The sequence below is a fragment of the Leptopilina heterotoma genome, unplaced genomic scaffold (genome assembly GCF_015476425.1).
Source record: "Leptopilina heterotoma isolate Lh14 unplaced genomic scaffold, ASM1547642v1 Lhet_384, whole genome shotgun sequence".
In the NCBI taxonomy this organism is placed as follows: Eukaryota; Metazoa; Arthropoda; class Insecta; order Hymenoptera; family Figitidae; genus Leptopilina; species Leptopilina heterotoma.
Genome location: NW_025111057.1, coordinates 605,650 through 631,503, shown reverse-complemented (window position 1 = coordinate 631,503; position 25,854 = coordinate 605,650). Strand labels below are relative to the sequence as shown.

The 25,854-nt window shown below is 31.7% G+C and overlaps 2 protein-coding genes across 3 annotated transcripts in view; one reads left to right on the top strand and one right to left on the bottom strand.

The window, feature by feature from the left end:
• LOC122505980 (cAMP-dependent protein kinase type II regulatory subunit) overlaps positions 1-22,249 on the bottom strand; it is a 214,285-nt gene extending 192,036 nt beyond the window's left edge. Inside the window, exons 1-2 of one of the 2 annotated variants that reach the window (XM_043617907.1) lie at positions 22,106-22,249; positions 21,512-22,028 (exon numbers count right to left, since the gene is read on the bottom strand). In XM_043617907.1, coding sequence (XP_043473842.1) covers positions 21,512-21,737 — 226 coding nt within the window. In that variant the 5' untranslated portion in view covers positions 21,738-22,028; positions 22,106-22,249. Of the gene's footprint in view, positions 1-21,511 lie in introns of both variants that reach the window. The other variant, XM_043617906.1, reaches the window with a different exon arrangement.
• Positions 22,250-22,596: 347 nt separating this feature from the next.
• The window catches only part of LOC122505976 (ribonucleases P/MRP protein subunit POP1), a 103,124-nt gene continuing 99,866 nt past the window's right edge, over positions 22,597-25,854 (top strand). The window contains exon 1 of the mRNA XM_043617901.1: positions 22,597-22,849. Coding sequence (XP_043473836.1) covers positions 22,729-22,849 — 121 coding nt within the window. The 5' untranslated portion in view covers positions 22,597-22,728. The remainder of the gene's footprint in view (positions 22,850-25,854) is intronic.

Here is a 25,854-nt window from a genome sequence, read left to right as displayed (position 1 = left end):
AAAAAATATTTTCTCAATTCAAGTAAATTATTTACTTGAATCCCCCCTCCTTTCCCCCATCCCATCATTTCTAATACTTTGGTCAAACATTTTTATTATTTAATTAATTAACATTTATATTTTTTATTTAAATAATTAAACAATTGTTATTTTACATAATATTTACATTTAATTAATACTTATCACAAATACAACAAATATACCTTGAAAGAAAATTTTCCACGGTCGGAGGAATTGAACCCGGGTTGCACGCGTCAGAAGCCGTCACGCTACCACTATGCCATCCTAGCCTCAATGGACAGTTTTCAAAAACTGTTATTTTAGGCCAGTCGTTGGGTCGAAAAAGTACACATAAATGCTAGCAGCAAAGTCTAAATGGTTTCTTGTAGTTTGCGGGCCCCATATAAGAGCCCAATAGTTTGCTCTCGATTCTCAGTTGCGAAAAAGGTTATAAATAATTGTCAAAGTTTGAAAAACGTGGTTTTTTGATTCCCGTTGCTTCCGGTTACATTTTAGAGAAAAAAGTTGTTATTGAAAGTTGTAGAGCTTGAAAATAGCTTTTAAATGATTGGTCATAAGTTAAAAAATGTTAATTAGTTTATTTGCAAATGAATTTAAACCATTAAAAATAGCACTTTTTTAATTGTTTAATAACTTTGTTAATAATTATCGAATTTGTTTCTAACTTACCAGAAATATTCTCCTTGCGAAGCTGAATAAAACACAAAAAAATTCAACTCGATCGGATAATTAGTTTATGCATAATTCCATTTGTTAACTAAAAACATGTCATTTTTCAACAGAATTTCCAAATTTTTGGCCAGGCGGATTTCGTTTTTTTTTCTTGGAGAGTACAGTTAAGGAGTCAAACTTTCATTCCATTTAAATGGGAAATTGATTTTTTTAATCTAAGTGCATAATAATAGACGTTAAAAAAAGTATGATTTTTTGACATAAACAAATGGAATAACTCAGCCAATTTTCACTTTATCGATTTAGTGTAAAGGGCATTTAATTTCACTTGTTTTCACAAAACCTTTCCAAAAAAAATCCAATCTAACTTCAAGGGGGGGAGTTAGTTTTTTCTTTTTAAAAAATTCCTGACTAGTTAATTATTATTATTTTTAATTGAAATTCGCACCACTTATAGTTAAATACTTGTATTTTATGAAAAAAAATTGATCATACGGATTTGTCCTTTTATTTTGCATTTATATCAAGTGAAAGTATATGCATAGTTTTTTCTACCTTTGGACGGCGGAGTGGGGGAACCGGTGGCGCGTGATTCTCGCCCGCCACAAAACAGAATTCAGCCGTTCAAATTTGCAAAAATGGTCATAACTTCGTTAATTATTGACCGATTTTAATCTTTCTTTTTTTAATTTGATCTACTTTTCAACACTGAACCCAAAAATGAATTTGCATTTTTTGTAAATAAAATATTTTTTATACTAATAAGAAAAAAAATTTTTTTAACAACAAATTATTATTCTTATTTTTTATATTTAACAAAAAATTTTCTTTGTACATATTATTCCATTTAATTTTAAATAATATTATATAAAAAAAAATCTAAAATTATTTATCTGTAAGCGTGTAGCATCGAGTGTAAGCGTAAGGCACGCCGATTTATTATTTACACGTGGAGGTGCCGATGTTTGGGGTCTTACAAAGGTATTTAATAAAAAAAAATAATCATTATATAATACAGTAGAACCTCGATAAGTCGAAAACCTCTGTAAGTCGAAGAAAATGTCCATTCCCTTCCCTAGAAGCCCAAAAACCTCTGTAACTCGAACTCTTCAACCTCTATAACTCGAAGTAATTTTCATTTCCCTTCAACAACTTTTCCATGTATTTTAACCTCTATAACTCGAAGTTTAGTTTTGCAACCTCTATAACTCGAAGTTAGTACATATGCCTCTTTTAAACCTCTGTAACTCTAAGGTTTTGTTTTTCGGAACCTCTATATCTAGAAGCTAATACAATACAATTGTTATCAAACAGAGGTTCCTGTATTGAATTTAAAAGTTATTTTTCGTGTTCAGTATTCATTTATATTTTCAATAACGATGAGTGTGAAACGAAAATTAAATACTTTATCATACGCGGAAAAGTTAAAAGTTATTGAAGATGTGCAAAGTGGTAGAAAAAAAAGATATTGCTTTAAAATATGGCATACCCTTAAGTACACTTTCAACAATAATAAAAAAACAGGCTTCAGTATTGGAAAAGGAAGAGTGCGGAGAAAATTTATCTTTTAAAAGACAACGAACTGCTGAATTTCCTAATTTGGAAGAATGTTTACTTACTTGGTTCAAACAATGTCGCGACAAAAATATAACAGTGAGTGGGCCTGTATTAATGGAAAAAGCTGAGTTCTACGCAAAATCTATAAAAATTGATAATTTTCGGGTCAGCAATGGTTGGCTGGAAAAATTCAAAAAGAGACATGGATTAACCTTTAGAAAAATTTGTGGTGAAAGTAAGAGTGTAAATAATGACGTTTGTGAGGAATGGAAGGGTACACTGCAAAATTTAGTAAAAGAATATGACCCCAGTGATATTTTTAACGCTGACGAAACTGGACTTTTCTATAAATGTCTTCCAGATAAAACATTAGTATTTAAAGGAGAAAAGTGTCATGGTGGGAAGCATAGCAAAGAACGACTAACAGTTTTATTAGCTGTGAATATGTCCGGTTCAGAAAAACTTACGCCATTTGTTATTGGAAAATCTAAAAAGCCTCGTTGTTTTGCAGGTTTGTATATTTTTTAATTTTTGTAAATTAATTTTTTGGATAATAAATTTTTTATATCTTTCAAATGTTATGTACTCTATAAAAATAATAATTTTTGCAGGTTGCAAATCGTTGCCTGTTCAGTACGATGCTAATAAAAAGGCATGGATGAACTCCGAAATATTTAGAACATGGCTTTTACAACTTAACAAAGAGATGATACGAAAGAAAAGAAAGATTATGTTATTTATCGACAATTGTACAGCACATAAGGATATTTCTTCTTTGAAAGCTGCGAAAGTTATCTTTTTGCCACCTAACACAACTTCTATATTACAGTCATTAGACCAAGGAATTATACAAAATTTTAAAATTAAATACAGGACAGAAGTCGTCAGAAAAATGATTGTTAATATGGAGAATAATACTGTTTCATCTATTAACGTATTGCAAGCGCTGAGGATGGTAGATAAAGCTTGGAGAGGTGTGACACAGGAAACAATAACTAACTGCTTTAAAAAATGTGCATTTCCCTCCACATCTGAAGAAATTGTTGAAATGAGCCTCACACTTCCTATAGAATGGAATCAGTTAAAATCTACAACAAACATCACTTTTGAAGAGTTTACTTTGCTTGATAAGGACCTTTCTACTACAGGAATGATAACTGATTCAGAAATAATTGACTCCATTGAACAAAATGATGAAGACGAAGACTTACTTCTAAATGATGAGGACTTACCTACATCTTTTATGACAGTAACTACGAAGCAAGCAAGGGACGCAATTAATACTTTAAGGACTTTTGTAGAAAAGTGTAATGATATAAACGAAAATGTATTTTCTGCACTGTTTACTGTAGAAACCATTGTAGATAAACAGTGTTCGGAATCTTTAAGGCAAACAAAAATTACAGATTTCTTTTAATGTTTAATAAATATACAATATATGAAAACCTCTATAAGTCGAAACCTTTTTAACTCGAAGTTTTCACCGTTTCCCTTCAACTTCGACTTATCGAAGTTCTACTGTATTGTTAACCAAAGAAAATGATTATTTTACTTCTACAATGCTTACACTCGATGCTACACGCTTACAGGTAAATAATTTAGGATTTTTTTTATATAATATTATTTAAAATTAAATGGAATAATATGTACAAAGAAAATTTTTGATAAATATAAAAAATAAGAATAATAATTTGTTGTTAAAAAAAATTTTTCTTATTAGTATAAAAAATATTTTATTTACAAAAAATGCAAATTCATTTTTGGGTTCAGTGTTGAAAAGTAGATCAAATTAAAAAAGAAAGATTAAAATGAGTCAAAAATTAACGAAGTTATGACCATTTTTGCAAATTTGAACGGCTGAATTCTGTTTTGTGGCGGGCGAGAATCACGCGCCACCGGTTCCCCCACTCCGCCGTCCAAAGGTAGAAAAAACTATGCATATACTTTCACTTGATATAAATGCAAAATAAAAGGACAAATCCGTATGATCAATTTTTTTTCATAAAATACAAGTATTTAACTATAAGTGGTGCGAATTTCAATTAAAAATAATAATAATTAACTAGTCAGGAATTTTTTAAAAAGAAAAAACTAACTCCCCCCCTTGAAGTTAGATTGGATTTTTTTTTGGAAAGGTTTTGTGAAAACAAGTGAAATTAAATGCCTTTTACACTAAATCGATAAAGTGAAAATTGGCCGAGTTATTCCATTTGTTTATGTTAAAAAAACATACTTTTTTTTAACATCTATTATTATGCACTTAGATTAAAAAAATCAATTTCCCATTTAAATGGAATGAAAGTTTGACTCCTTAACTGTACTCTCCAAGAAAAAAAACGAAATCCGCCTGGCCAAAAATTTGGAAATTCCGTTGAAAAATGACATGTTTTTAGTTAACAAATGGAATTATGCATAAACTAATTATCCGATCGAGTTGAATTTTTTTGTGTTTTATTCAGCTTCGCAAGGAGAATATTTCTGGTAAGTTAGAAACAAATTCGATAATTATTAACAAAGTTATTAAACAATTAAAAAAGTGCTATTTTTAATGGTTTAAATTCATTTGCAAATAAACTAATTAAAATTTTTTAACTTATGACCAATCATTTAAAAGCTATTTTCAAGCTCTACAACTTTCAATAACAACTTTTTTCTCTAAAATGTAACCGGAAGCAACGGGAATCAAAAAACCACGTTTTTCAAACTTTGACAATTATTTATAACCTTTTTCGCAACTGAGAATCGAGAGCAAACTATTGGGCTCTTATATGGGGCCCGCAAACTACAAGAAACCATTTAGACTTTGCTGCTAGCATTTATGTGTACTTTTTCGACCCAACGACTGGCCTATTTAAGTTGCATATACATTTGAAGAAAAATATTTTCTTGGATCAAGAACACTGGCATTGTGTTAAGTAAAAAAAAGTCTCAAAGCAAATGAATAAAATGATTTGATTTAAGAAACACAAATTCTTCAGACAATACTTTACTATTTCGCTTAAGAACATAATATTCTTGATTCAATCCTTTTTGGTACTTCGGTTAAGTAAAATATTTGGTTGTAGTAATAACATATTTACTTCCACCAAATACTGAATTATTAATTCAAGAACTCTACCCAATGCTCATAATTACTTGGCACAAGAAAATAAATTTCTGTCTTCAAATAAATATGGGATTGATTCAAGTAAATTGTGTCAAGTAAATGCATTTACTGTTCAATTACATTTTTTTTCAGTGTAGGTTCTAGCTTGTTGGCCTACGTAGAATTTAAAGGGACGAGCGTTAGATTCTTACGTAGGCATTACGTCCGATTTGACTCGCAGGCCTATGTCGCCAGGTAGGCCAGCCAACATAGATCCTACATACTGACGACTTTAATTTTTATTCGGGTGTCTACCAATTCTTAACCGGTTTCAGTATTCTTTATTTTAAATTAAAGGCGAATAAATTCTTAAGACATCCATCAAGGCCAATTTTTTAGTTCTTAATTTTCAATCAAAGTTAACAAATTAATACAATTTTTTAAAAAAGGAGGCTTATTTTCTTATTCCGTTGCTGCATATGATCTGAATCAGTTCAAATTAATACAATATGACCACCACACAATCAATAAAACAGAAAGTAATTTATATTAATTGTTATAAACAATATTAATTAACAAATAGTTAACTTTGATTTCTCTCCACTAAAAAATGTTTTTTTTTTCACCTTTTCTTTTTAATTTAAGTTCATTTAAAGAATATTTGTCCTTTTTGATTATAAAATAACTTATTTAAATTGTTATAAACAATATTAATTAACAAATAGTTAACATTGATTCCTATTCCACTAAAATTTTTTTTTTCACATTTTCTTTTTAATTTAAGTCCATTTAAAGAATATTTGTCCTTTTTGATTAAAAAATAACTTATTTAAATTGTTATAAACAATATTAAATAACAAATAATTATGTAACTTATGTTCCTGTCCACCAAAAAAATTTTTTTTTACGTCTACTTTTTAATTTAAGTTAATTTTAAAAATATGTGTCCTTTTTGTTTGAAAAATAACTTATTTAAATTGTTACAAATAATATTAATTAACAAATAGTTAATTTTTGTTCCTTTCCACAAAAATTTTTTTTTTCACGTTTACTTTTTTATTTAGATAATGTTAAAAGACCATGAATATATAGGGTAGAGTGGGGTAAAAAAGCCACATTTTTACTTTTGATGCTGTAAAATCTGTACTTAAAATTTTTTTCTCAAATTTCCAATTGTTATTGAAAGTTTAGTTATTAAGCTTGAAAATTCTTGACGGAAATATTTTTTATCTCATGAAAGGACTAAGTTATAAGAGTTTTACGAAAGCACTGCAAGTGGCTTTTTTGCACCACCTGGTGGGGTGAAAAAGCCACCCTACGATTTTAGCAAAACATGTTATCAATTTAGGTATTTTTATAGTTTTCCTTTATTTATATGACAAATAGTCTTATTTGAAAAATATTTTAATAATTATGAAAGAGTTTTTAGCAAGCAAAATTGAAAATTATATTAAGTTTACCTGTTTTCGATTTGCACTGCCAATTTTTCGTACCTTTTTTAGAAGTTCTCTTTAAGTTTTACCACAGCTAACATATTTCGTTGCAACCGTTTATTCATTGTTTATTTTTTAGATGCACTTTGAACTACTTTTTCGTCGTGTTTAATTTATTTTATTAAATAAACACGAGAAATTTTGTAAAATAAGAAGGTTAGTTTAAATAGAAAACAAGTGAATTTCACAAAATATTCAATGGATTTTTTGCACTGGCTTTTTTACACCCAAGACCAGTTATTAAAAAAAGCAAAAATAAATTGTTAATTCAGTTCAATTTCCAAAAATTAACATTGTATACGTTTTCGGTATACTTTTCTCCTTATGTACAAACATTTACTTTTATTATTCGTTCACTTAATCAAATTGTAATATGTTTGAAAAGTTCACCAAAATGTTTTCAAAAAAGCAACAAAAAATTAAAATTACAATAAAATCAATATTAATCTAGGTACAACATTCAAATTAGATTCAAAAGTTGCGTATTACCTAATAGTATTTATATTCTAAACAGCTGATAAATCGGCTTAATAGTTTTTAAATAAAACTCAAATGGCTTTTTTACACCATGGCTTTTTTACCCCACTCTACCCTAATATTAAATATTTAAATATAAGTTATATTATAAGCAAAAAAGACATATATTCTTTAAGGTATTAGTCGCGTAAAATGGTTTTCGTCAGATTTTTTTCAAATTTTGCATACTTATTCCTGAAGTATTTATCTACAGAATGAAACCAATTTCATTAATTTTGACCGTTTCAAAGCTTCAAAAAATGAATTCAAAGTTCATACATTTTGCATGGAGGGAGCACCCAATGCATGTATTAATTTTGTTTAATAATTATTTATATGATAACTAATCGTCAGATTTTGAAATAAAACTACCAAAGTATTCAATTAGATGAAACAAGTGAATAGAAAAAACATGACATTTTTTGACCGCACCAAACTATAAATATATTTACAGAAAGTTAAAAAAATAACTAAATTATACGAATTTTCATACGAACGAATAGAGTAGGGAGTTAAACTGTCTCTCTCACTCTCACTGCCCCACTCTAGTAAGCGGCCCGGTAAACCTTTGGCCAGAGCCAGCAGCGCGACTACTACCTTAAATGAACCTAAGTAAAAAATAAAATTTGTAACAAAAATTTTTTGTTGGACAGGATCATAAGTTAACTATTTGTTAATTAATATTGTTTATAACAATTTAAATAAGTTATTTTTTAATCATAAAGGAAAAATATTCTTCAAATGAACTAAAATTAAAAAAAAAATGTGAAAAAAAAATTTTTTATTGGAGAGGAATCAAAGTTAACTACACGGAAAAAAGTACGTGAATCCTTCCTTGAAAGTGCTTGACTTTTGGGTAGGACACAAAATACAAGGCTGTATCATATACTTTTTATTAGAAAATATAGAAAAGTCCTAGAGTTATTCTAGTACTAGTATGGGCAACAGTGTTTTTTAAATTTTAACGAAAAGTCATTTGTTCAGTTTTATAAAGTACGTGAAAGATTAGTTGACTGCGCTTGAAAATTCTGTAGAGCATGCGCAGTGTGCGTTGCGCGTTTCTACCTAAGGTAAATGCCAACTGATCGTCTGTTTCCATTTGTGTTAATTTCAGATGTAAATATACTATTATTTTATGAAAAACAAATAGTGTTAATATACCCAGTGAGAAATTGCCAATAGACTTTAATCGGTCCAATATCGGTCCAATATTGGTTGCCGTGCTGGGCGCCGATTGACTCCCAATATTGGACCAATATGGGCTGATGCTTGGGATGTAACGGCATCGCCAATCATCGGTTGTCAATATTGGTCCAATATTGGCCGAATATTGGCAACCAAGAGAAAAAAATTTTTTTAAATAAATTTTTTTTAATTAAATAATAATAATAAAAAATTAATGTTTATAATTTTTGTTTAATATATTTATTTGTTTAATTATTTATTTTTAATAATTCATGCAAATAATAAATAATTTATTATTTATAAATTATAATTATTTAAAAATGCAGCAGCTATTAGAAAATAGCATTCTGCAAAAAAATTCTATCATTGAAAAATCAATGATAGGCGAGAGAAATCCGCGTCTTTAAATAGATTCGCAGATGATAGACAAGAGATATCCGCGTCATTAAACGGATTCGCAGATATACTCTGGTCTCGCGACGAATCTCTCGATACTTATATACACTGGAGTCGCCGTGTCAGTTGCGAGAACGGTTACAGCGTCCCTCTTTCGGCGGAGATAAGAATTGTCACGTAAACTGCGGGTATAATAAGGCGGTCGGTAAAGCGATTTAGCAGTTTACGTGACAATTCTTATCTCTGCCGCAAGAGGGACGCTGTAACCGTTCTCGCAACTGACACGGCGACTCCAGTGTATATAAGTATCGAGAGATTCGTCGCGAGACCAGAGTATATCTGCGAATCCGTTTAATGACGCGGATATCTCTTGTCTATCATCTGCGAATCTATTTAAAGACGCGGATTTCTCTCGCCTATCATTGATTTTTCAATGATAGAATTTTTTTTGCAGAATGCTATTTTCTAATAGCTGCTGCATTTTTAAATAATTATAATTTATAAATAATAAATTATTTATTATTTACATGAATTATTAAAAATAAATAATTAAACAAATAAATATATTAAACAAAAATTATAAACATTAATTTTTTATTATTATTATTTAATTAAAAAAAATTTATTTAAAAAAATTTTTTTCTCTTGGTTGCCAATATTCGGCCAATATTGGACCAATATTGACAACCGATGATTGGCGATGCCGTTACATCCCAAGCATCAGCCCATATTGGTCCAATATTGGGAGCCTTTATTGGACCGATGATCGGTCTCTTGGCTCCCAATATTGGACCGATATTGGACCGGTGAGAAATTTCTCACTGGGTATATTTGTCTTCAAGAATTGACTTTCAAAAAAATATTTTTTGTTTTGTGTTTCTCACAAAACAGAATGTTATGTAAGTATCAGTTTTCAGTGAAATAGCATGTCTCAGAAGTCGTGAAAAATTTCACCATGTGGTATATAAGAACAATTCGATACGTACTTTTAAGTGTTAAGTGTGTGTTTATATTTAAGTTATACGCGAATATATGTGTGTGTCATAGGTTAGTTCATAAGTGTTGACGAACGTCGAAAAGTGATACAATAATTGTTCTTTGTTTGTGTGATTAATTATCCAAATATGTGAATGAATGAGTGAATTTCAGAAAAACTGTGTGAACAAGTGGAAATTATTTTTTTTATTTTACAATTTTTTTTAAAGTCAATGAAATTCTCAAGCAAGGTACTAGAATATTTCATTGACTGCTTTTGATACTCTCATGCAAAATGACTAGACTGTTTTTAGTATTTTGTGTCGTATCCAAAAGTCAAGTACCGAGTCAATGAAACTTTCACGTACTTTTTTTTCCGTGTATTTTTTAATTAATGTTGTTTATAACAATTGAAATATATTACTTTATGGATTTTTAATTGTCTGCTGGTAATATTGGATTAATTTGAACTGATTTAGAGCATGTACAGTAACGGAATAAGAAAATAAACATCCGTTTTTAAAAAATGGTGTTAATTTGTTAACTTTGATTGAAATTTGAAAATAAAAATTATAAACAATTAAAAACTCAAAAATTGGCATCAAGGGATGTCTTAAGAATTTATTCTCCTTTAATTTAAAACAATAGGACAAACGCACTAATTGTCGAGGGTGAACCATTTGTCGATGTTATCATAAAGATAACCAAAAATATTGCCTAAAATGTTTAATTTATTTGTGGTTATAATATTAACATATTATTTTTGACATTTATAACTCTTAAAAACTCTTAATTATTTTTCACACTTAAATTGAAGTTCCATGTTTAAGGCAAAAAAATAAATTACTATTAATTAATAATTTTTTGTATTATTGTGAATTATTAATAATAAAAAAAATTTTATTATTTTAAAAAATAGTTAAATTATAAATAATAGAGAATAAATAATTAAATTTTTAATTTTTACCATATTATTATGATAAACATATTAATTTATATATATATATATATATATATATATATATTTTTAATAATTTTTCTTTAAATAAATATGATACAGTAAATTTATTATGATAGCATACTGTATATAACGGTCCCATGATTCAAAAGGAAGTTTAAGCGAGGTCGCTTCCAAGCTTGCGTGGCTATGCGGTATGTGTATTCGACTTGCGTCCTCGAGGTCTAGGGTTCGATCCCCCGTGCGTGCGATATTTTTCCGTCTTAGTTTTAAGTGTTTTGTGTATAATTCTTAATAATGTTACATAAAGTATAGGTTTAAATAATTATTAACAATGATAATAATAAATTAGGCATTAATTTAAATAAGATAGTCTGTCTAAATTAATGAAAGAAAATAAGAAAAATATTTGTTTAAAAACTTAGTTCAATAAAAGCAATTCTAATAATTATTTACATTTTTAATGACACTCATAAAATTTTATTTACTACAAAAATATTAATAATAATTATTAATATTGAAGTAAATACTCCCCATGCTTTAATAATCAAATAACGAGCTTTAATATAATAAAATACAGTCAGTATTAGATTTCTACCTGGGTAGCGAAAAGATCGGGGGAAATCCCATGGCCCCGACCGGGTCCCGACAGGGCGGCCAGATCGGGCAAAGTGCCATGGCCCCGGTCGGTTTTAGTGTTTCAACCAGGCCGGGGCCAGGTCGGGTTGCCAGATCGGGGCCCGGTTTGTCTCGATCTGGCCCCGACCTGGCCCCGGTCAAAATTTCTGCACGGGCAGACAGTAGTCGGCCACTTAAGAAAATATTTTCAATGAATACTGTTTAGGGGCCGTCCATAAATTACGTAAGGGGTCGTCCATATACCACGTGGACACTTTTGGGGGAGGGGGGGGTAAAAAGGTTGAAAATGTCCACGATCCCATGTATTTTTGTGTCCACAAGGGGGGAGGGGGGTCAAAAATCTTTGAAAAACTGTCCACGTGGTATATGGACGACCCCTAACACGTTTTTAGTGAAATTTTGAACCCCCCCCCTCCCCTATGTAACAAGTTGTAACAAAATCGTTTACCCCCCCCTATAATTGTTACGTAATTTTTTAAAATATTTTTTTTACTAACGTTTTTCGAAACAAATTTGTTTATTACTGTTATTTTTAGTATTTATATCGTACAATAGCAATACAAAATTAAGTTAAATATAAAAAACATTTAGAGGAATAATTTTATTAATCATACTGAACAACCAAAAATATAACATTGATTTTTTAACAATAATTTTATATTATTCCCATGAATCGATTCGCGAAATGATTCGATTTTTACTTATATTGAAGTGGCGGCAAGGGACAGCTTTTCAAAAATTTATCGATTATAAAGAGATTAAGTTCCTTATAAATATTACGTGACAATGATGATTGACCCTTCCCCCTCCCATGTAACATATGATAACATTTTCTCGAACCCCCCCTCCCCCCTAAACGTATTACGTAATTAATGGACGGCCCCTTATAAATTGTAATTAAAATTTCTTTCACGTGTGATTGTTCCTTATGGTCTTACAAAACTATTATACCAATTATGTTTACAAAAAAAATTTGCAAATAAACAAGCAAGAATACGACAGTAGTCGGACACTAAAAGAAATCTTTTTAATTAAGGGGTTACGCCACCCTGAACGCATGAAAATCGGATGGTTTTTTAGGAATTTTTTTGATAAAACTGTTTCAGGTAGGACTTCTTTACATTTATTGATGCTTTAGTACATATATTGAGCTTTATAAATATTTTAAAAAAAATTGTTTTTAATTAAAAATGGCGGAGATATAACTATTGGCGTGGATCAATTTTTCCGGAGCACTCCTTGATGGTGTACATGATTGGCAGTTCAATTTTTGTCAGAAACAAGTAAAACAATATTTTTCTTAAAAAGTGATAAATTTTGAACAGAGTGACGAAGCCATTTTAAAAAAAAAATTTTTTTACGCAAATGGAAGCACTTCAAAAATTGACATTTTTTTTTTGGCTAAAATTACCGTATAAAAAATTGGATAAAAAATTTTCAAATTATTCAATCAAAAAAATCCCACGTCACTCTGTGGAAAATCTATTTAGGAAGATGTATATTAATTTTCAAGTCAATCGATTGAATAGTTTTTGAGTTATCGTGTACACCGTCTCGAAAATTGTGGTTTCGAGAAAAACGCAAAAGAAGAAAAAAATGAACTTTAGTGTATTATAACTTGAAAATTTTTCAATTTACTATTTAATCAGCAATTCCTGGGCCATAATTTTTTTTATTTAAGAATGGAAGGGATACAATGAAAAGGACCCTTCCTAAATCATGAAAGGGCCCCCTAGACCATTCGAAAATAGAAAGTCGCTGCTTCCAGCAGCTCTCGGCGCGTCCCCACCGCGCTGACTTCTAATGACCATAACTTTTGTAATTAGTGAGACATTGTCTTCGGCGACATCTCAAAATATTCGTTAGAATATAAACTTTGAAATTAAGCAAAAAAAAAAAATAAATTTTTTTGAAAATTTCAGGGTGGCGTAACCCCTTAACACTGTTTAAAAATGCGATTCATATTTTTTTTAAATTCACTGAGAAAAATAGAGTTTGAAAAACTGGGAGTCAATATTGAAAAAACTGGACTCAGTCCAGTAAAAGTACATTAATTCATTTCCATCAAGCATCTTAGGGTGTTGCATATAGTGTATAGAGGGCCTTAGTTCCAAATGTCACTGTAAAGAGCATTGAAACACAGGCGAAGATTATAAGGCGCGCTGCAGTGTGCATAGTAGAGAAACTGGACTCAGTCCCCTACTTCGAAATTTTCACAATGAGGGAACGCAGGCGCGGAACCTGTCAAAATAAATGGCCGACGCGACGCGAAACGAGTGTTTCCTTTTATTCACTTCGTCAATTTTATATAAAAAAAACAATAACCAATCATTAAAAAAAAAGAAAAATGTGTTAAATGCACTCTTTATATATTCATATTCATTAATTCACAAGTTTTATTCTTCCCACATTTTCTTACTTACAATTAACAACTAAATGCATCGGAAAATCTTACAATCATACGGGATTTAACACCTACCTAACCATACAACTAAATATACGCATATAATTATAAATCGCACGCTTTTACATTAAGCCTCTCGGCTACGCAATCGATGGGGGAAATTTCCTATTTAAGAAACATCCCTTACCAATGAAATAAATTAGATCATGCGTGGATTTTACTTTGTAATTAATGTAAGTATGGATGTCAACAATATTCATAATATTGAATAAATAATATTGTCACCTAGTTTAAATTTGATACGGTTATTAGAATTTAATAATAAATAAATAAAAAACAATAATTTTTTCTTAATAACCTTGAAACCTTTTTTAAGTTTGACAGTCCTCATGGTAAATTTGATTATTCTTTTTTTTCGTGTACAAAATAGTGAATTGACCTTGAATGAAATGTATAATTAATTATTCTCACAGCAATATTTAATAATTTAATGAACTTAACTGCACTGCATAATAGTTGAGAGTAGTAAGAGTAAGTGAAACGGTAAGATAATAGTGAACGACCATTAGTGTGAGAGAGAGAGAATAACTTGTGATTTTCGAGTAGGTATCTACTTTATGTGCACGGCGTTCATTTTTCGAAAGAACTGGACTGAGTACTATTTGTTCAATTTTCGCTTCTATTATTGACTTGTGTTTTGTACACTGCCGCGTTCTTTTAACAATTACATGAGAAAGTAATTTCTCATTCCAATTTTTTATACTCTTATTCCCTCTTAGACTATAGACTATTAAACCAATCAGGTTTATAAAACAAAATTTCTTATTCGTTAAAAAAATTAATAAACAAACAAGTAAGAATTGATGGCCAGTTGGCCACCTTTAAAAACCGTAGAAAATATATTTTTTTTCAATAACAAAAGCTTAGGTTTGTTTATGATGATCTTAAAAATGATTCCTACCAAAAAAAGCATGAAGGCATGGGCAAGATCGAATATCGAAAATATCGAAGAGAACTCGCAGCGCGATTAGGAAAAAAGCATTGAAAGGCATACTCATAAGCAAAATGCATGTTGCAGATGGAGCTGCGGTAACAAACAATATAATTATAATAGGGCAGGAGTTTAAATCTTATATTTAAATGTAATGAAATTAAAGTTATTAGAATTAATTCAAAATTAGGTAGCAACCCAGGTGCGAAAAGTTGGTCGGGCCATGGTCGCGCCGACCAAGTGGATAGTCGTGCCGACCTTGGCAGCCAAAGGTCGGCCGAACTAGTGAATTGTAACACACGCCGTCCAGTGGCTAACATGGTCGGGCCGACCATGGGTGCCAAAGTCGGGCCGACCAGGGGTGCCAAAGTTTTCCCGACCATGAGAAAGAAGGTCGGCTTCATTTTGGCAACCATGGTCGTGCCGACCTTGGCAGCCAAAGGTCGGCCGAACTAGTGAATTGTAACACCCGCCGTCCAGTGGCTGACATGGTCGGGCCGACCAGGGGTGCCAAAGTTTTCCCGACCATGAGAAAGAAGGTCGGCTTCATTTTGGCAACCATGGTCGTGCCGACCTTGGCAGCCAATAGTCGGCCGACCGTTTGCAAAAAATTATTAACTTTACAATTAACAGATATTAAGTGATATCTTAATATTCATTATTTATTTATTTATTTATCGCATTCATCTTAACACTAGACGCAATCTTATACATAAATACAAATTAAAATTTCTAACGCTCGCAGGGATCGAACTCGCAACCTAACGCACCGAAGTCTAACAAGCTAACCATTACGCTACGCTTACATGAAAGCCTAAGAACAAAAATGAATTTATAAGCTGCAATTTAAAAAAAGAAATTTGTAATTCATAACGATTAATAAATCAGATAACGTTTATTAGTTTTTGTTTAATCCATTTTAGCTAAAATAATTAACACAAAAACTTTTAATTTCTACCATGGCAGTATAGAAATGTTTTTTAAGATGGTCGGGCCAACCGTGGCCAGAGTCGGCCCGACCAACAGAAATTAGGTTTTTTACACTCTGGCTGCCATAGTTTTACCGACCATCGGCCCGACTGAGGCCAGAGTCGGCCCGACCAACAGAAATTAGGTTTTTTAAACTCTGGCTGCCATAGTTTTACCGACCATCGGCCCGACTCAGGCCAGAGTCGGCCCGACCAAGTGAAATTAGGTTCTCTAAACTCTGGCTGCCATAGTTTAACCCACCATCGGCCCGACTCAGGCCAAAGTCGGCCCGACCAACAGAAATTAACCTTTTTAAACTCTGGCTGCCATACTTTAGCCGACCATCGGCCCGACTCAGGCCAGAGTCGGCCCGACCAACTAAAATTAGGTTTTTTACACTCTGGCTGCCATAGTTTTACCGACCATCGGCCCGACTGAGGCCAGAGTCGGCCCGACCAACAGAAATTAGGTTTTTTAAACTCTGGCTGCCATAGTTTTACCGACCATCGGCCCGACTCAGGCCAGAGTCGGCCCGACCAAGTGAAATTAGGTTCTCTAAACTCTGGCTGCCATAGTTTAACCCACCATCGGCCCGACTCAGGCCAAAGTCGGCCCGACCAACAGAAATTAACCTTTTTAAACTCTGGCTGCCATACTTTAGCCGACCATCGGCCCGACTCAGGCCAGAGTCGGCCCGACCAACTAAAATTAGGTTTTTTACACTCTGGCTGCCATAGTTTTACCGACCATCGGCCCGACTGAGGCCAGAGTCGGCCCGACCAACAGAAATTAGGTTTTTTAAACTCTGGCTGCCATAGTTTTACCGACCATCGGCCCGACTCAGGCCAGAGTCGGCCCGACCAACAGAAATTAGGTTTTTTAAACTCTGGCTGCCATAGTTTTACCGACCATCGGCCCGACTCAGGCCAGAGTCGGCCCGACCAACAGAAATTAGGTTTTTTACACTCTGGCTGCCATAGTTTTACCGACCATCGGCCCGACTCAGGCCAGAGTCGGCCCGACCAACAGAAATTAGGTTTTTTAAACTCTGGCTGCCATAGTTTTACCGACCATCGGCCCGACTCAGGCCAGAGTCGGCCCGACCAACAGAAATTAGGTTTTTTAAACTCTGGCTGCCATAGTTTTACCGACCATCGGCCCGACTCAGGCCAGAGTCGGCCCGACCAACAGAAATTAGGTTTTTTACACTCTGGCTGCCATAGTTTTACCGACCATCGGCCCGACTCAGGCCAGAGTCGGCCCGACCAACAGAAATTAGGTTTTTTAAACTCTGGCTGCCATAGTTTTACCGACCATCGGCCCGACTCAGGCCAGAGTCGGCCCGACCAACAGAAATTAGGTTTTTTTCACTCTGGCTGCCATAGTTTTACCGACCATCGGCCCGACTCAGGCCAAAGTCGGCCCGACCAACAGAAATTAACCTTTTTAAACTCTGGCTGCCATACTTTAGCCGACCATCGGCCCGACTCAGGCCAGAGTCGGCCCGACCAACTAAAATTAGGTTCTCTAAACTCTGGTTGCCATAGTTTTGCCGACCATCGGCCCGACTCAGGCCAGAGTCAGCCCGACCAACTAAAATTAGGTTCTCTAAACTCTGGCACCCATAGTCGGCCCAACCTTGGGTGGAAACAGTAACCAAAGTCGGCCCGACTTTGGCTGCCGACCTATTGGCAGCCATAGATGGGCCGACCTGGGCCCGACCTGCCAACTCTGGCGGCCGACCAAAATTCGCACCTGGGAAACTAAATTTAGAAATGGCGTAGAACAGTTAAAGATAATTCCCTATTTAATGCTTAGCGTTCGCTAGTTTCATATGCCTTACGCTTATATGTTTGTGTAAGTTTAATTGTATATCAAATTCACAAAGAAAAAAGAAAAATTGTAATTAATTAAAAATTAGGCAGGGAACTGAATTGAGAAATGGCAGAGAACGGCAAAGGAGACGGCCGCTTGCGGCCGTCGACTGCGCTAGTACACGGGAAAAATTCCGGGACATTAGATGCGCCAAGGACAGTGTCAACAGTAGTACATTTCATCTTGCACGTCTGAGGTGCCATTTCGAGATATCAGACGTACGTAATGCACGTCAGATACGCCAAACTGGCACAGATGGCGTGCAAAATAAATGTAGAAGAAAATTTGACACAACCTGTACATCTGACGTGCCGATACTTTTTCCGTGTAGTAACAAACAAACTGTTTTCATTTTATACGGTTTTATAGCTATTCAAAATTGAAAAGTGAACGACTACTGTCTGGTTTACCCTATATCAAAACGTTCAAATATGTTTAATAAAGTATATACACTGAAAAAGTTTTAGGCCGTTGGCTGTACTGGTTCTCTTAAAACGCCAGAACAAGTGTTTTCCTTCTGACCAGCACGTCAGACGTCCTTTTTCTTGACAGTAGACTTAAGGCGCACTCACAGCTAGTAGGCAGCAATACAAATTTGAATTTACTGTCTCTTTCACTCTAATTGACTTTCTCTCTTACTCCAATTACTGCCTGCGCAGGCAGGCAGAGCTGTGAGTGCTCCATTACTTTTTCAGTTCAACCGCCGTGCTGATAGCTATTTCCCTAAACCACAGAACAACGCATGCGCTGAAGAAGTATGTCTACTGTCTTGAAAAAGGACGTCTGACGTGCTGGTTGAAAGGGGAACTGGTTGTTTCGGAACCAGTACAGCCAACGGCCTAACATTTTTTCAGTGTAGATAAAATAAATTTTTCATATTTTTTCACAATTTAAAATAATAATTATTTCAAAAAATTATTTCTACCAATAATAACAAAAAAAATTAATACTTATATAGAGGGAAAGTGTTATTGCATTATTTTAAATCTTACGGTTTTTCTACTGTAAATAATATAATATTTACTCAAATGCTTAATAAATTTCTAAAATCCTTCTCTCATATATATTAATAAAGTAACAGTATTTACTTTTTTTAAATTTTAAAGTGTGTTTTTTGACATTTTTAGAAACTTCTGACCCACTGTGGCAAACGATGGATTGTTCAATTAAAAATTATTTATATTGTGAAATTGTTGAATATTTTAAACAAATATTGCTATAAAATATGCAATGAAAATTTGTTATAATTTTCTAATTCAGTTTGTTAAATAATCAAATAATAAAATTAAGTGAAATATTCACGCTCGCTGTTATAGTAAAGTCTTAATTTGAAGATATAAATAAATTTCATTTATTTGGACAAGTTAAGAATTATCTAATTGATTGAAATTATTATTGACATAATTAATAATAATAAATTAATGTTATTTATTAAGAATACCTTTTCACTTTTTTCATCCTCATTTCGTTAAATTATTTCTACTTGAAACATTTTGTTGATTTTTATCTTTCTTAATTTATCAAAACACTTGTTTTAACACTTCAGGTTAAATGTCATCGAAATACACTACCGGTCAAAATTGAGAGACCACCTATTTTCAGGCGAATGAGAAACGTTTTAAAACATAAAATTTTTTCTGTTCATTTTTTGAAAGATGTTAAAATTTTGAAAAGAACAAGATATTTTAGAAGTCGTTTGGCCAATAATTTATTTAGATATTTTTACAAAATCGTCATTTTCAATGTTTTACAAAAATTTGAATAACTTCTAAAATAATGAACTCTTTCTAATGATCTTAGGCTTATTTTAAAGGTCATTTGCTACACTACAAGAATTACTTATAAGCATTAACGTGTATTTTTTTTTCTTAGAAAATGCAAGCCATCAAACTTGGACCAAAAAAATTCAAAAAATTTGAAACAATCTTATTAACAGAAAAATAATTTTTAAAATTCAAACGTATTTTTGTTATTAAATTTTCTTGAAAAATCTACGCCACATGATGTTTTATATATTTTCTAGAATATTTTTTAGTACAGAAAAATTGTACCAAATTTTTTGAATTTTTTTGGTCCAAGTTTGATGGCCTGCATTTTCTAAGAAAAAAATTATACGTTATTGCCTATAAATAATTCTTATAGTGTACCAAATGACCTGTAAAATAAGCCTAAGATCATTATAAAGCTTCCATTATTTTAGAAGTTATTCAAATTTTTGTAAAACATTGAAAATGACGATTTTTTAAAATTATCTAAATAAAATATTGACCAAATGACTTCTAAAAGATCTTGTTCTTTTCAAAATTTTATTATCTTTCAAAAAATAAAAAGAAACAAATTTTAGTTTCAATACATTTAATGTTTTAAAATGATTTTCAATCGCCTGGAAATGGGTGGTCTCTCAATTTTGACCGGTAGTGTATGTGAAAAACTTACAATTGAAAATTTCCATCAACACAGTATTTCCTCTATGAAGATGAAGCTGAAACTGGCACCCAGTTATCAGCAGTAATTTAATTTTGGAAATTAAATTGTAACGTTTAATATATTTTATGACTTGTTAGTAACTCGCACAAAGTTACGGGCAGCTTCTTAATTTTTCTAAATTTCATTTTTGTTTTAAAAGCGAAAGACAACTTAAATTAAATTAAAGTTTGTATTTAATGAAAAAATGTATTTTTCTAACCTTATTTTTCTACTTTCCACTTTCATTTAACAATAAATAATTATCACAAAAAATTTGGATTTTCATATGAATTTATAGAAATTTTCCTGACTTTAAATGAAATCATTTGACATTTCCTGACCGTTAGACACCCTGAATTTAATTTCCAAATTTAAGTATAAATTTCTTTTTAGAAGGAAGGAAATCTTTGAAATCGTTCGGTTTCTGGTATTAAAATCAGAATATTTTTGAAGTCTCTCTTCGTCGAGTTTTATGACTTTGTTTGCACCACTGAGAGGCAAAAGAAAGATTTTTAGTTTAAAATAAAAAAACTATTAGTGTCAAAGATTAAGTGAAACAGCATTATAATTTGATTCTATGCAAATCTTTCTCTTACATTTTTTTAAAATCAAACTTTATTGACGCTTGCCACTATTTAAATCAAGAAATTCTTTTTAATCTCATATTATACCTATACGGATTATACTATATTTATTTATATAAAATAAAAATATTAACTTAGTGAATTATCAAACAGAAAATATATTTTATGAAACTAAATTAAATTATAGACGAAACTTTTTATTTTAAAAGAAAAAACGTCGACAATCTTCAACATGAGAAAAAAATTGAAAATGATAAATAACTATTTTCAACAGCAACAGATGTTTCACTTTATGAAAAACTTTGCAGAAAAAAGTTAACATTACGTACTTGGTTGTTAATGTGTTATAATTTTTGAATGCGTAAATTAAATTAATAAATAGTTCGTCGTGTTCAACTTGCATGCTACGACATGTAATAATTGTGTTTTTGTTACCAACGAAGCACGAAAGAAGACAAAAGAAGGTTAAGTAATTTTGAATAAATTTTTAATTGATTGCATTAATCGAGTTTGACTATTGTCAATTGATTAATTAGATAATATCAAGCAATTGAGGCACAGTGGAGAAGAAAGAAACGTAAAAGAAAAAAGAAGACAATCAATTAAAAGTTGCGAGTCGTACCTCCCAAACTCTGGGAAACACCAAAACCGAGCAACCCCCGATTTTGCAATTTCTCCATTGTCCCGAAACTGTTAAAAAAGAGCGACAACCCGCTGCAACTCACCCTCGTCGTCGACTGATTCGTCTGGCGTCGACGAACACGTCTGAGCATTTGCCTGGATCAGCTGCGTCTGTCGATTCTCCCTCAGGCGGGTGAAAAAATCGACCGCGTAATCCACTATATCCCCCGGTTGCTCCAGCAAATAGTTGATGGTGAATTCCAGCAAAATATCCCTCAAGTCGTCAGGAACTGTTATTTTCCCCTCACTTCGTTGACAACTCATTTTCATTTGAGAAATATTCACGACACAATTTTACTTATCTTGCTCGCACTCGACAACTTAATCAACTTTTGGGGTTGGTTCGAAACAATTATCTAACCTCCCTCCTCTTGAAAAGAGCTCGTTGCCCGTTTTCCTGAATTCGCAGCAAATGTCAGCCTGTCATAAATAAAACTATTCACTCCCCGTCAACGAGAAAGATTCCCGAGAAATCGTGTTCATTCTGCTCACGAATAACACGAGTTGTCCAATTCCGAAAGTCAAAACCTCAAAACTCTCCACGGCACGGATTCTATTTCACTGAAAATGACTTCTATTAGCGAAACTTACCGAGGCTGGACGTTCGTTTTACATGTAAAGAAATTCACGACACGTACACACCAGTTTGGAAAAAGACGACGGGATCAGATGGGATTCGGAGATTCACATTCGCCTTGCCTTCAGCAAAAATGGCGACCACTCGACTTGGGCGTGCGCTTGACTCGCGCAGTGTCTTCAATTATTTTATTTATTTTCCTACTGTTCATCTCAATATTTTTCAAAATTTTATATCATCGTTTTTTCCTCTCCTGTAGTTAGCAATAAAGAGACACTTGAAATGCTTAAATGTTTAACTAGTCGTCAGCAATTTTGACGCGAAATTTTAAATATTTAAATGGAAACATGCTTATTGAGAAAAATAATAAAAATTCAAAACATCTTTCTGTATTTTTCTAAACAACGAACCAAATAAATAGCTACATATTGCAAATATAATTATATAATTTAATCTTGAAAATTTTGTAATAACTTTTCTGTCAGTCCTGCTTTAATTTGAAACATTTGAAAAAAGTGAATAGAGACATCTACTGTTATATGTTTACAACCAGAATCTTAGTTTTTATCGTCTGCTGCTGTCGTCGTCACTGCAGTACTGCTCACGTACTGCTTCACATTTTCAAAAGCATAATGGTTCTTTTTCTTTGAACTTTGTTTGTTATAAATAAATGTCGTTACCAAAATGGATAAAGAACAATTTGACAATTTTCTCGGTGGCTCGCAAGAACTACCACATGAGGCGAATATTCTTAAAATTGCTTCAGCCAGAGCCAATGAAATCGCCGCTATGACTAATTCACTGGGTTTGTAAACATCAGTCATAACCTTTAATTTTAGAACAGCAATATTCTTAAATAATTTTATTTATTATTTACAATTCTCCATTTAAACATTTCTTTAAATGGACAACAAATTTTTAATAGTACAATTTGTGAACAAACAAGTTTGTTACATAATAGTTTGTAAATTTTAAAATCATAATTTTTTAATTATTGCAGACATTATTTTTGAAATCAAAATTTTTGTAATATACAAAATGCTGAAAAATTAAAGTGTGCAATTTAAAAATCTGTTCAAGTTTTCAAATAATATTTGTTTCATGTTTTATTGATACGAGATAAAATTTTGTTATATAAACAAGTAATAATTAAGATAAATTGCAATGTAGAAAAAATATACCTAGGACTATTTCCATTAAAATGCATGAAATAAAAATAATTATAGCACTTTTTTTATAGTAAAATTACCTAATTTAATTTCTAAAATTGTATACTTTAATTTTCATTGAAAAAAGTAAAAACTAAAGTTTCGAGTTTATTTTTATCATTTTTATAGACCTTCGACCATTTAAAAAATTTTGGAAAATGTCTTAAAAAATAGATTAAAATATGTGGGTGATTCTTCTGAGAGTCCCCCGTTTTTTCTTAAAATACTCAAAAATATAATTAATAATTTTTTAAAATATTCTTTTCATAAATAAGATTTAAAGATGCAATATTGTATTATCATGTGTTGTAGAGGTTAAGTATAATTGATTATAACTCTTAACCCTAGAAGGAGTAACTGGGGTGTCTGGACACCCCAAGCAAAATTAAAAGTATTCCCATGGCTTAAACAATAATTTTTTTACGCTCAAAACCCGTTGATAATTTAGTTTGAACCTCTATCTTTTGACACCTGTATGTGTCACCAAAAGTTTTGCTCTAGGAAGAGCTCTATCTTCTGTTAAAATACGTCTGGGGTGTCTGGACACCCCAGTTACTCCCTAACGTTACAAAAATTGTCAAGATAAGTAAATTCAAATTTTTTTTAAAAATCGTTTTTAATCAGTTAAAATCATCTGATAAAGTATAAATTGATAGGTTATGCATGAAAAAGTTGTATTTTATAAAAAGAAACATTTTTATGAAAAATAGACATTCTGTATTTGTAACAACTTATGAAATTTGAGTTAAGATTTATTAAAAACTAGCTGTCGGACCCGTCTTCGACGGGTTTTAGTTTCGGCTAATACATTTGATAGGGTTTCTACCAACCGGGAAATAGCCGGGAATTAAATTTTACTGGGAAAAACTAATAATTAGTTACCATTAACTATTTCGTGAGAAAAATATTACTATTTCAATCAGTGACAGATTTTTTTCTATCAAATTTGATATTCAGGAACAGTATTTGGCAACTTGTAGTACTTTGTGCGTTTGTAGTACTGCAATTAATGTATTAAAAATTAATCCTAAATTTACACCAGCTTCTGGAGTCAAAGAAGAGTCTAATTATAAATAATTGTGTCACAATTAGACAATAAAAATTAAAGTAAAAAGCAGTTTTTAAAATCAAATTAATATAATAAAACTTTTTTAATTTGATAAGAAAATTCCCGGTTTTTCCTGGTCAAATTAAACTCCCGGCTATTTATCGGTTTCCCCGCGCAATTGGTAGACACTCTGTCAATTCTATTATGGTAAACTAAATCCCGTCAAAGACTGGTACTGGCATATAACATATTTTCTTAAAAAAGAGTATTTTCATAAAATAAAAATAACCCCAAAAATACCACTGAATTAAACTTGATAGTTAATAACAATTGTAATTTTTTCGATTTTTTGATATGGAAAATATTTTTATACTTACATCTTAGTCATATCATTTTTTGTGCAAAATTATGCTAAAATATGACTAAATTACATGTAACACTCAATTATACAGAGTTTAAAAGCAAATCATCAAAACATGTAAAATTTGTGATTTTTAAATTTTTTTGAAAACATTTTTATACTTTAATCTTAGTTATAAGATATTATTTTTTGAAAAATTATGCTAAAATGTGACTGAATAACATGTAATGATTAATTATAGATAGTTTAAAAGCAGTCCATTAAAAAATATAAAATTTGGAAATTTGCGATTTTTTGAATTTTTCGAAATCATTTTTATACTTACGTCTTAGTTATAGGACAGTATTATTGGAAAAATTATGCTAAAATTTGACTTAATAACATGTTATACTCAATTATAGAAAATTTGAAAGCATTTTTTAAAAAAATGTAAAATTTGAAAATTTTTGGTTTTTGAATTTTTCGAAAAAATTGAATATCTCCCGTTCTAATTAATATTTTTCAAATCTGTAAATTTATAAACCTTCCTTGGCCCAAGGTCTAATATTCTGCCAAATTTGGTTTTAAATGGTTCAGCCGTTTTTAAGTGATGCGCGAACAAAGATTCTGTGACATACCGACACACATCATACATACATACATACATACATACATACATACATACATATGTACATACACGAAATTTTTTATTGGTATATTTGGAATCCTTGATGCCTAAAACGAATAATTATGTGCGAAATTTAAAGTTCTGAGCAATGTACAGACAAAAGTCTGATTTTATATACATAGATAATACTGCACCGAGACGATAGTTTCTTGTTTACAAAACCTGAAAGCCATGAGAACAAATCTTTTATCTGTTTTACTAAAAAAACTGTTTTTGACAATTTTCTTGTCATTTTTTCACTTTTTTAGGGTTCCGTACACCTACGGTGTATCGGCGAAACCCTATTGGTGAGACTCTGTTGTCCGTAGCCAAATCGTGTCCCCCCCCCCTAGCGGCTAAACTATTTGACCTAAAGAGCTCAAATTTGGTACAGATATGTATTTTCACACGTAGATTACAGGAAAAATATAGCGAATGTGATTGGACGTGATGGGCATAGCGTTGTCAAGGAAATAACAAGATTTTTGGCCAAAAATGCATAAAAAGTGACCATTCCCCCCCCTTAACTTCTAAACTATTCGACATG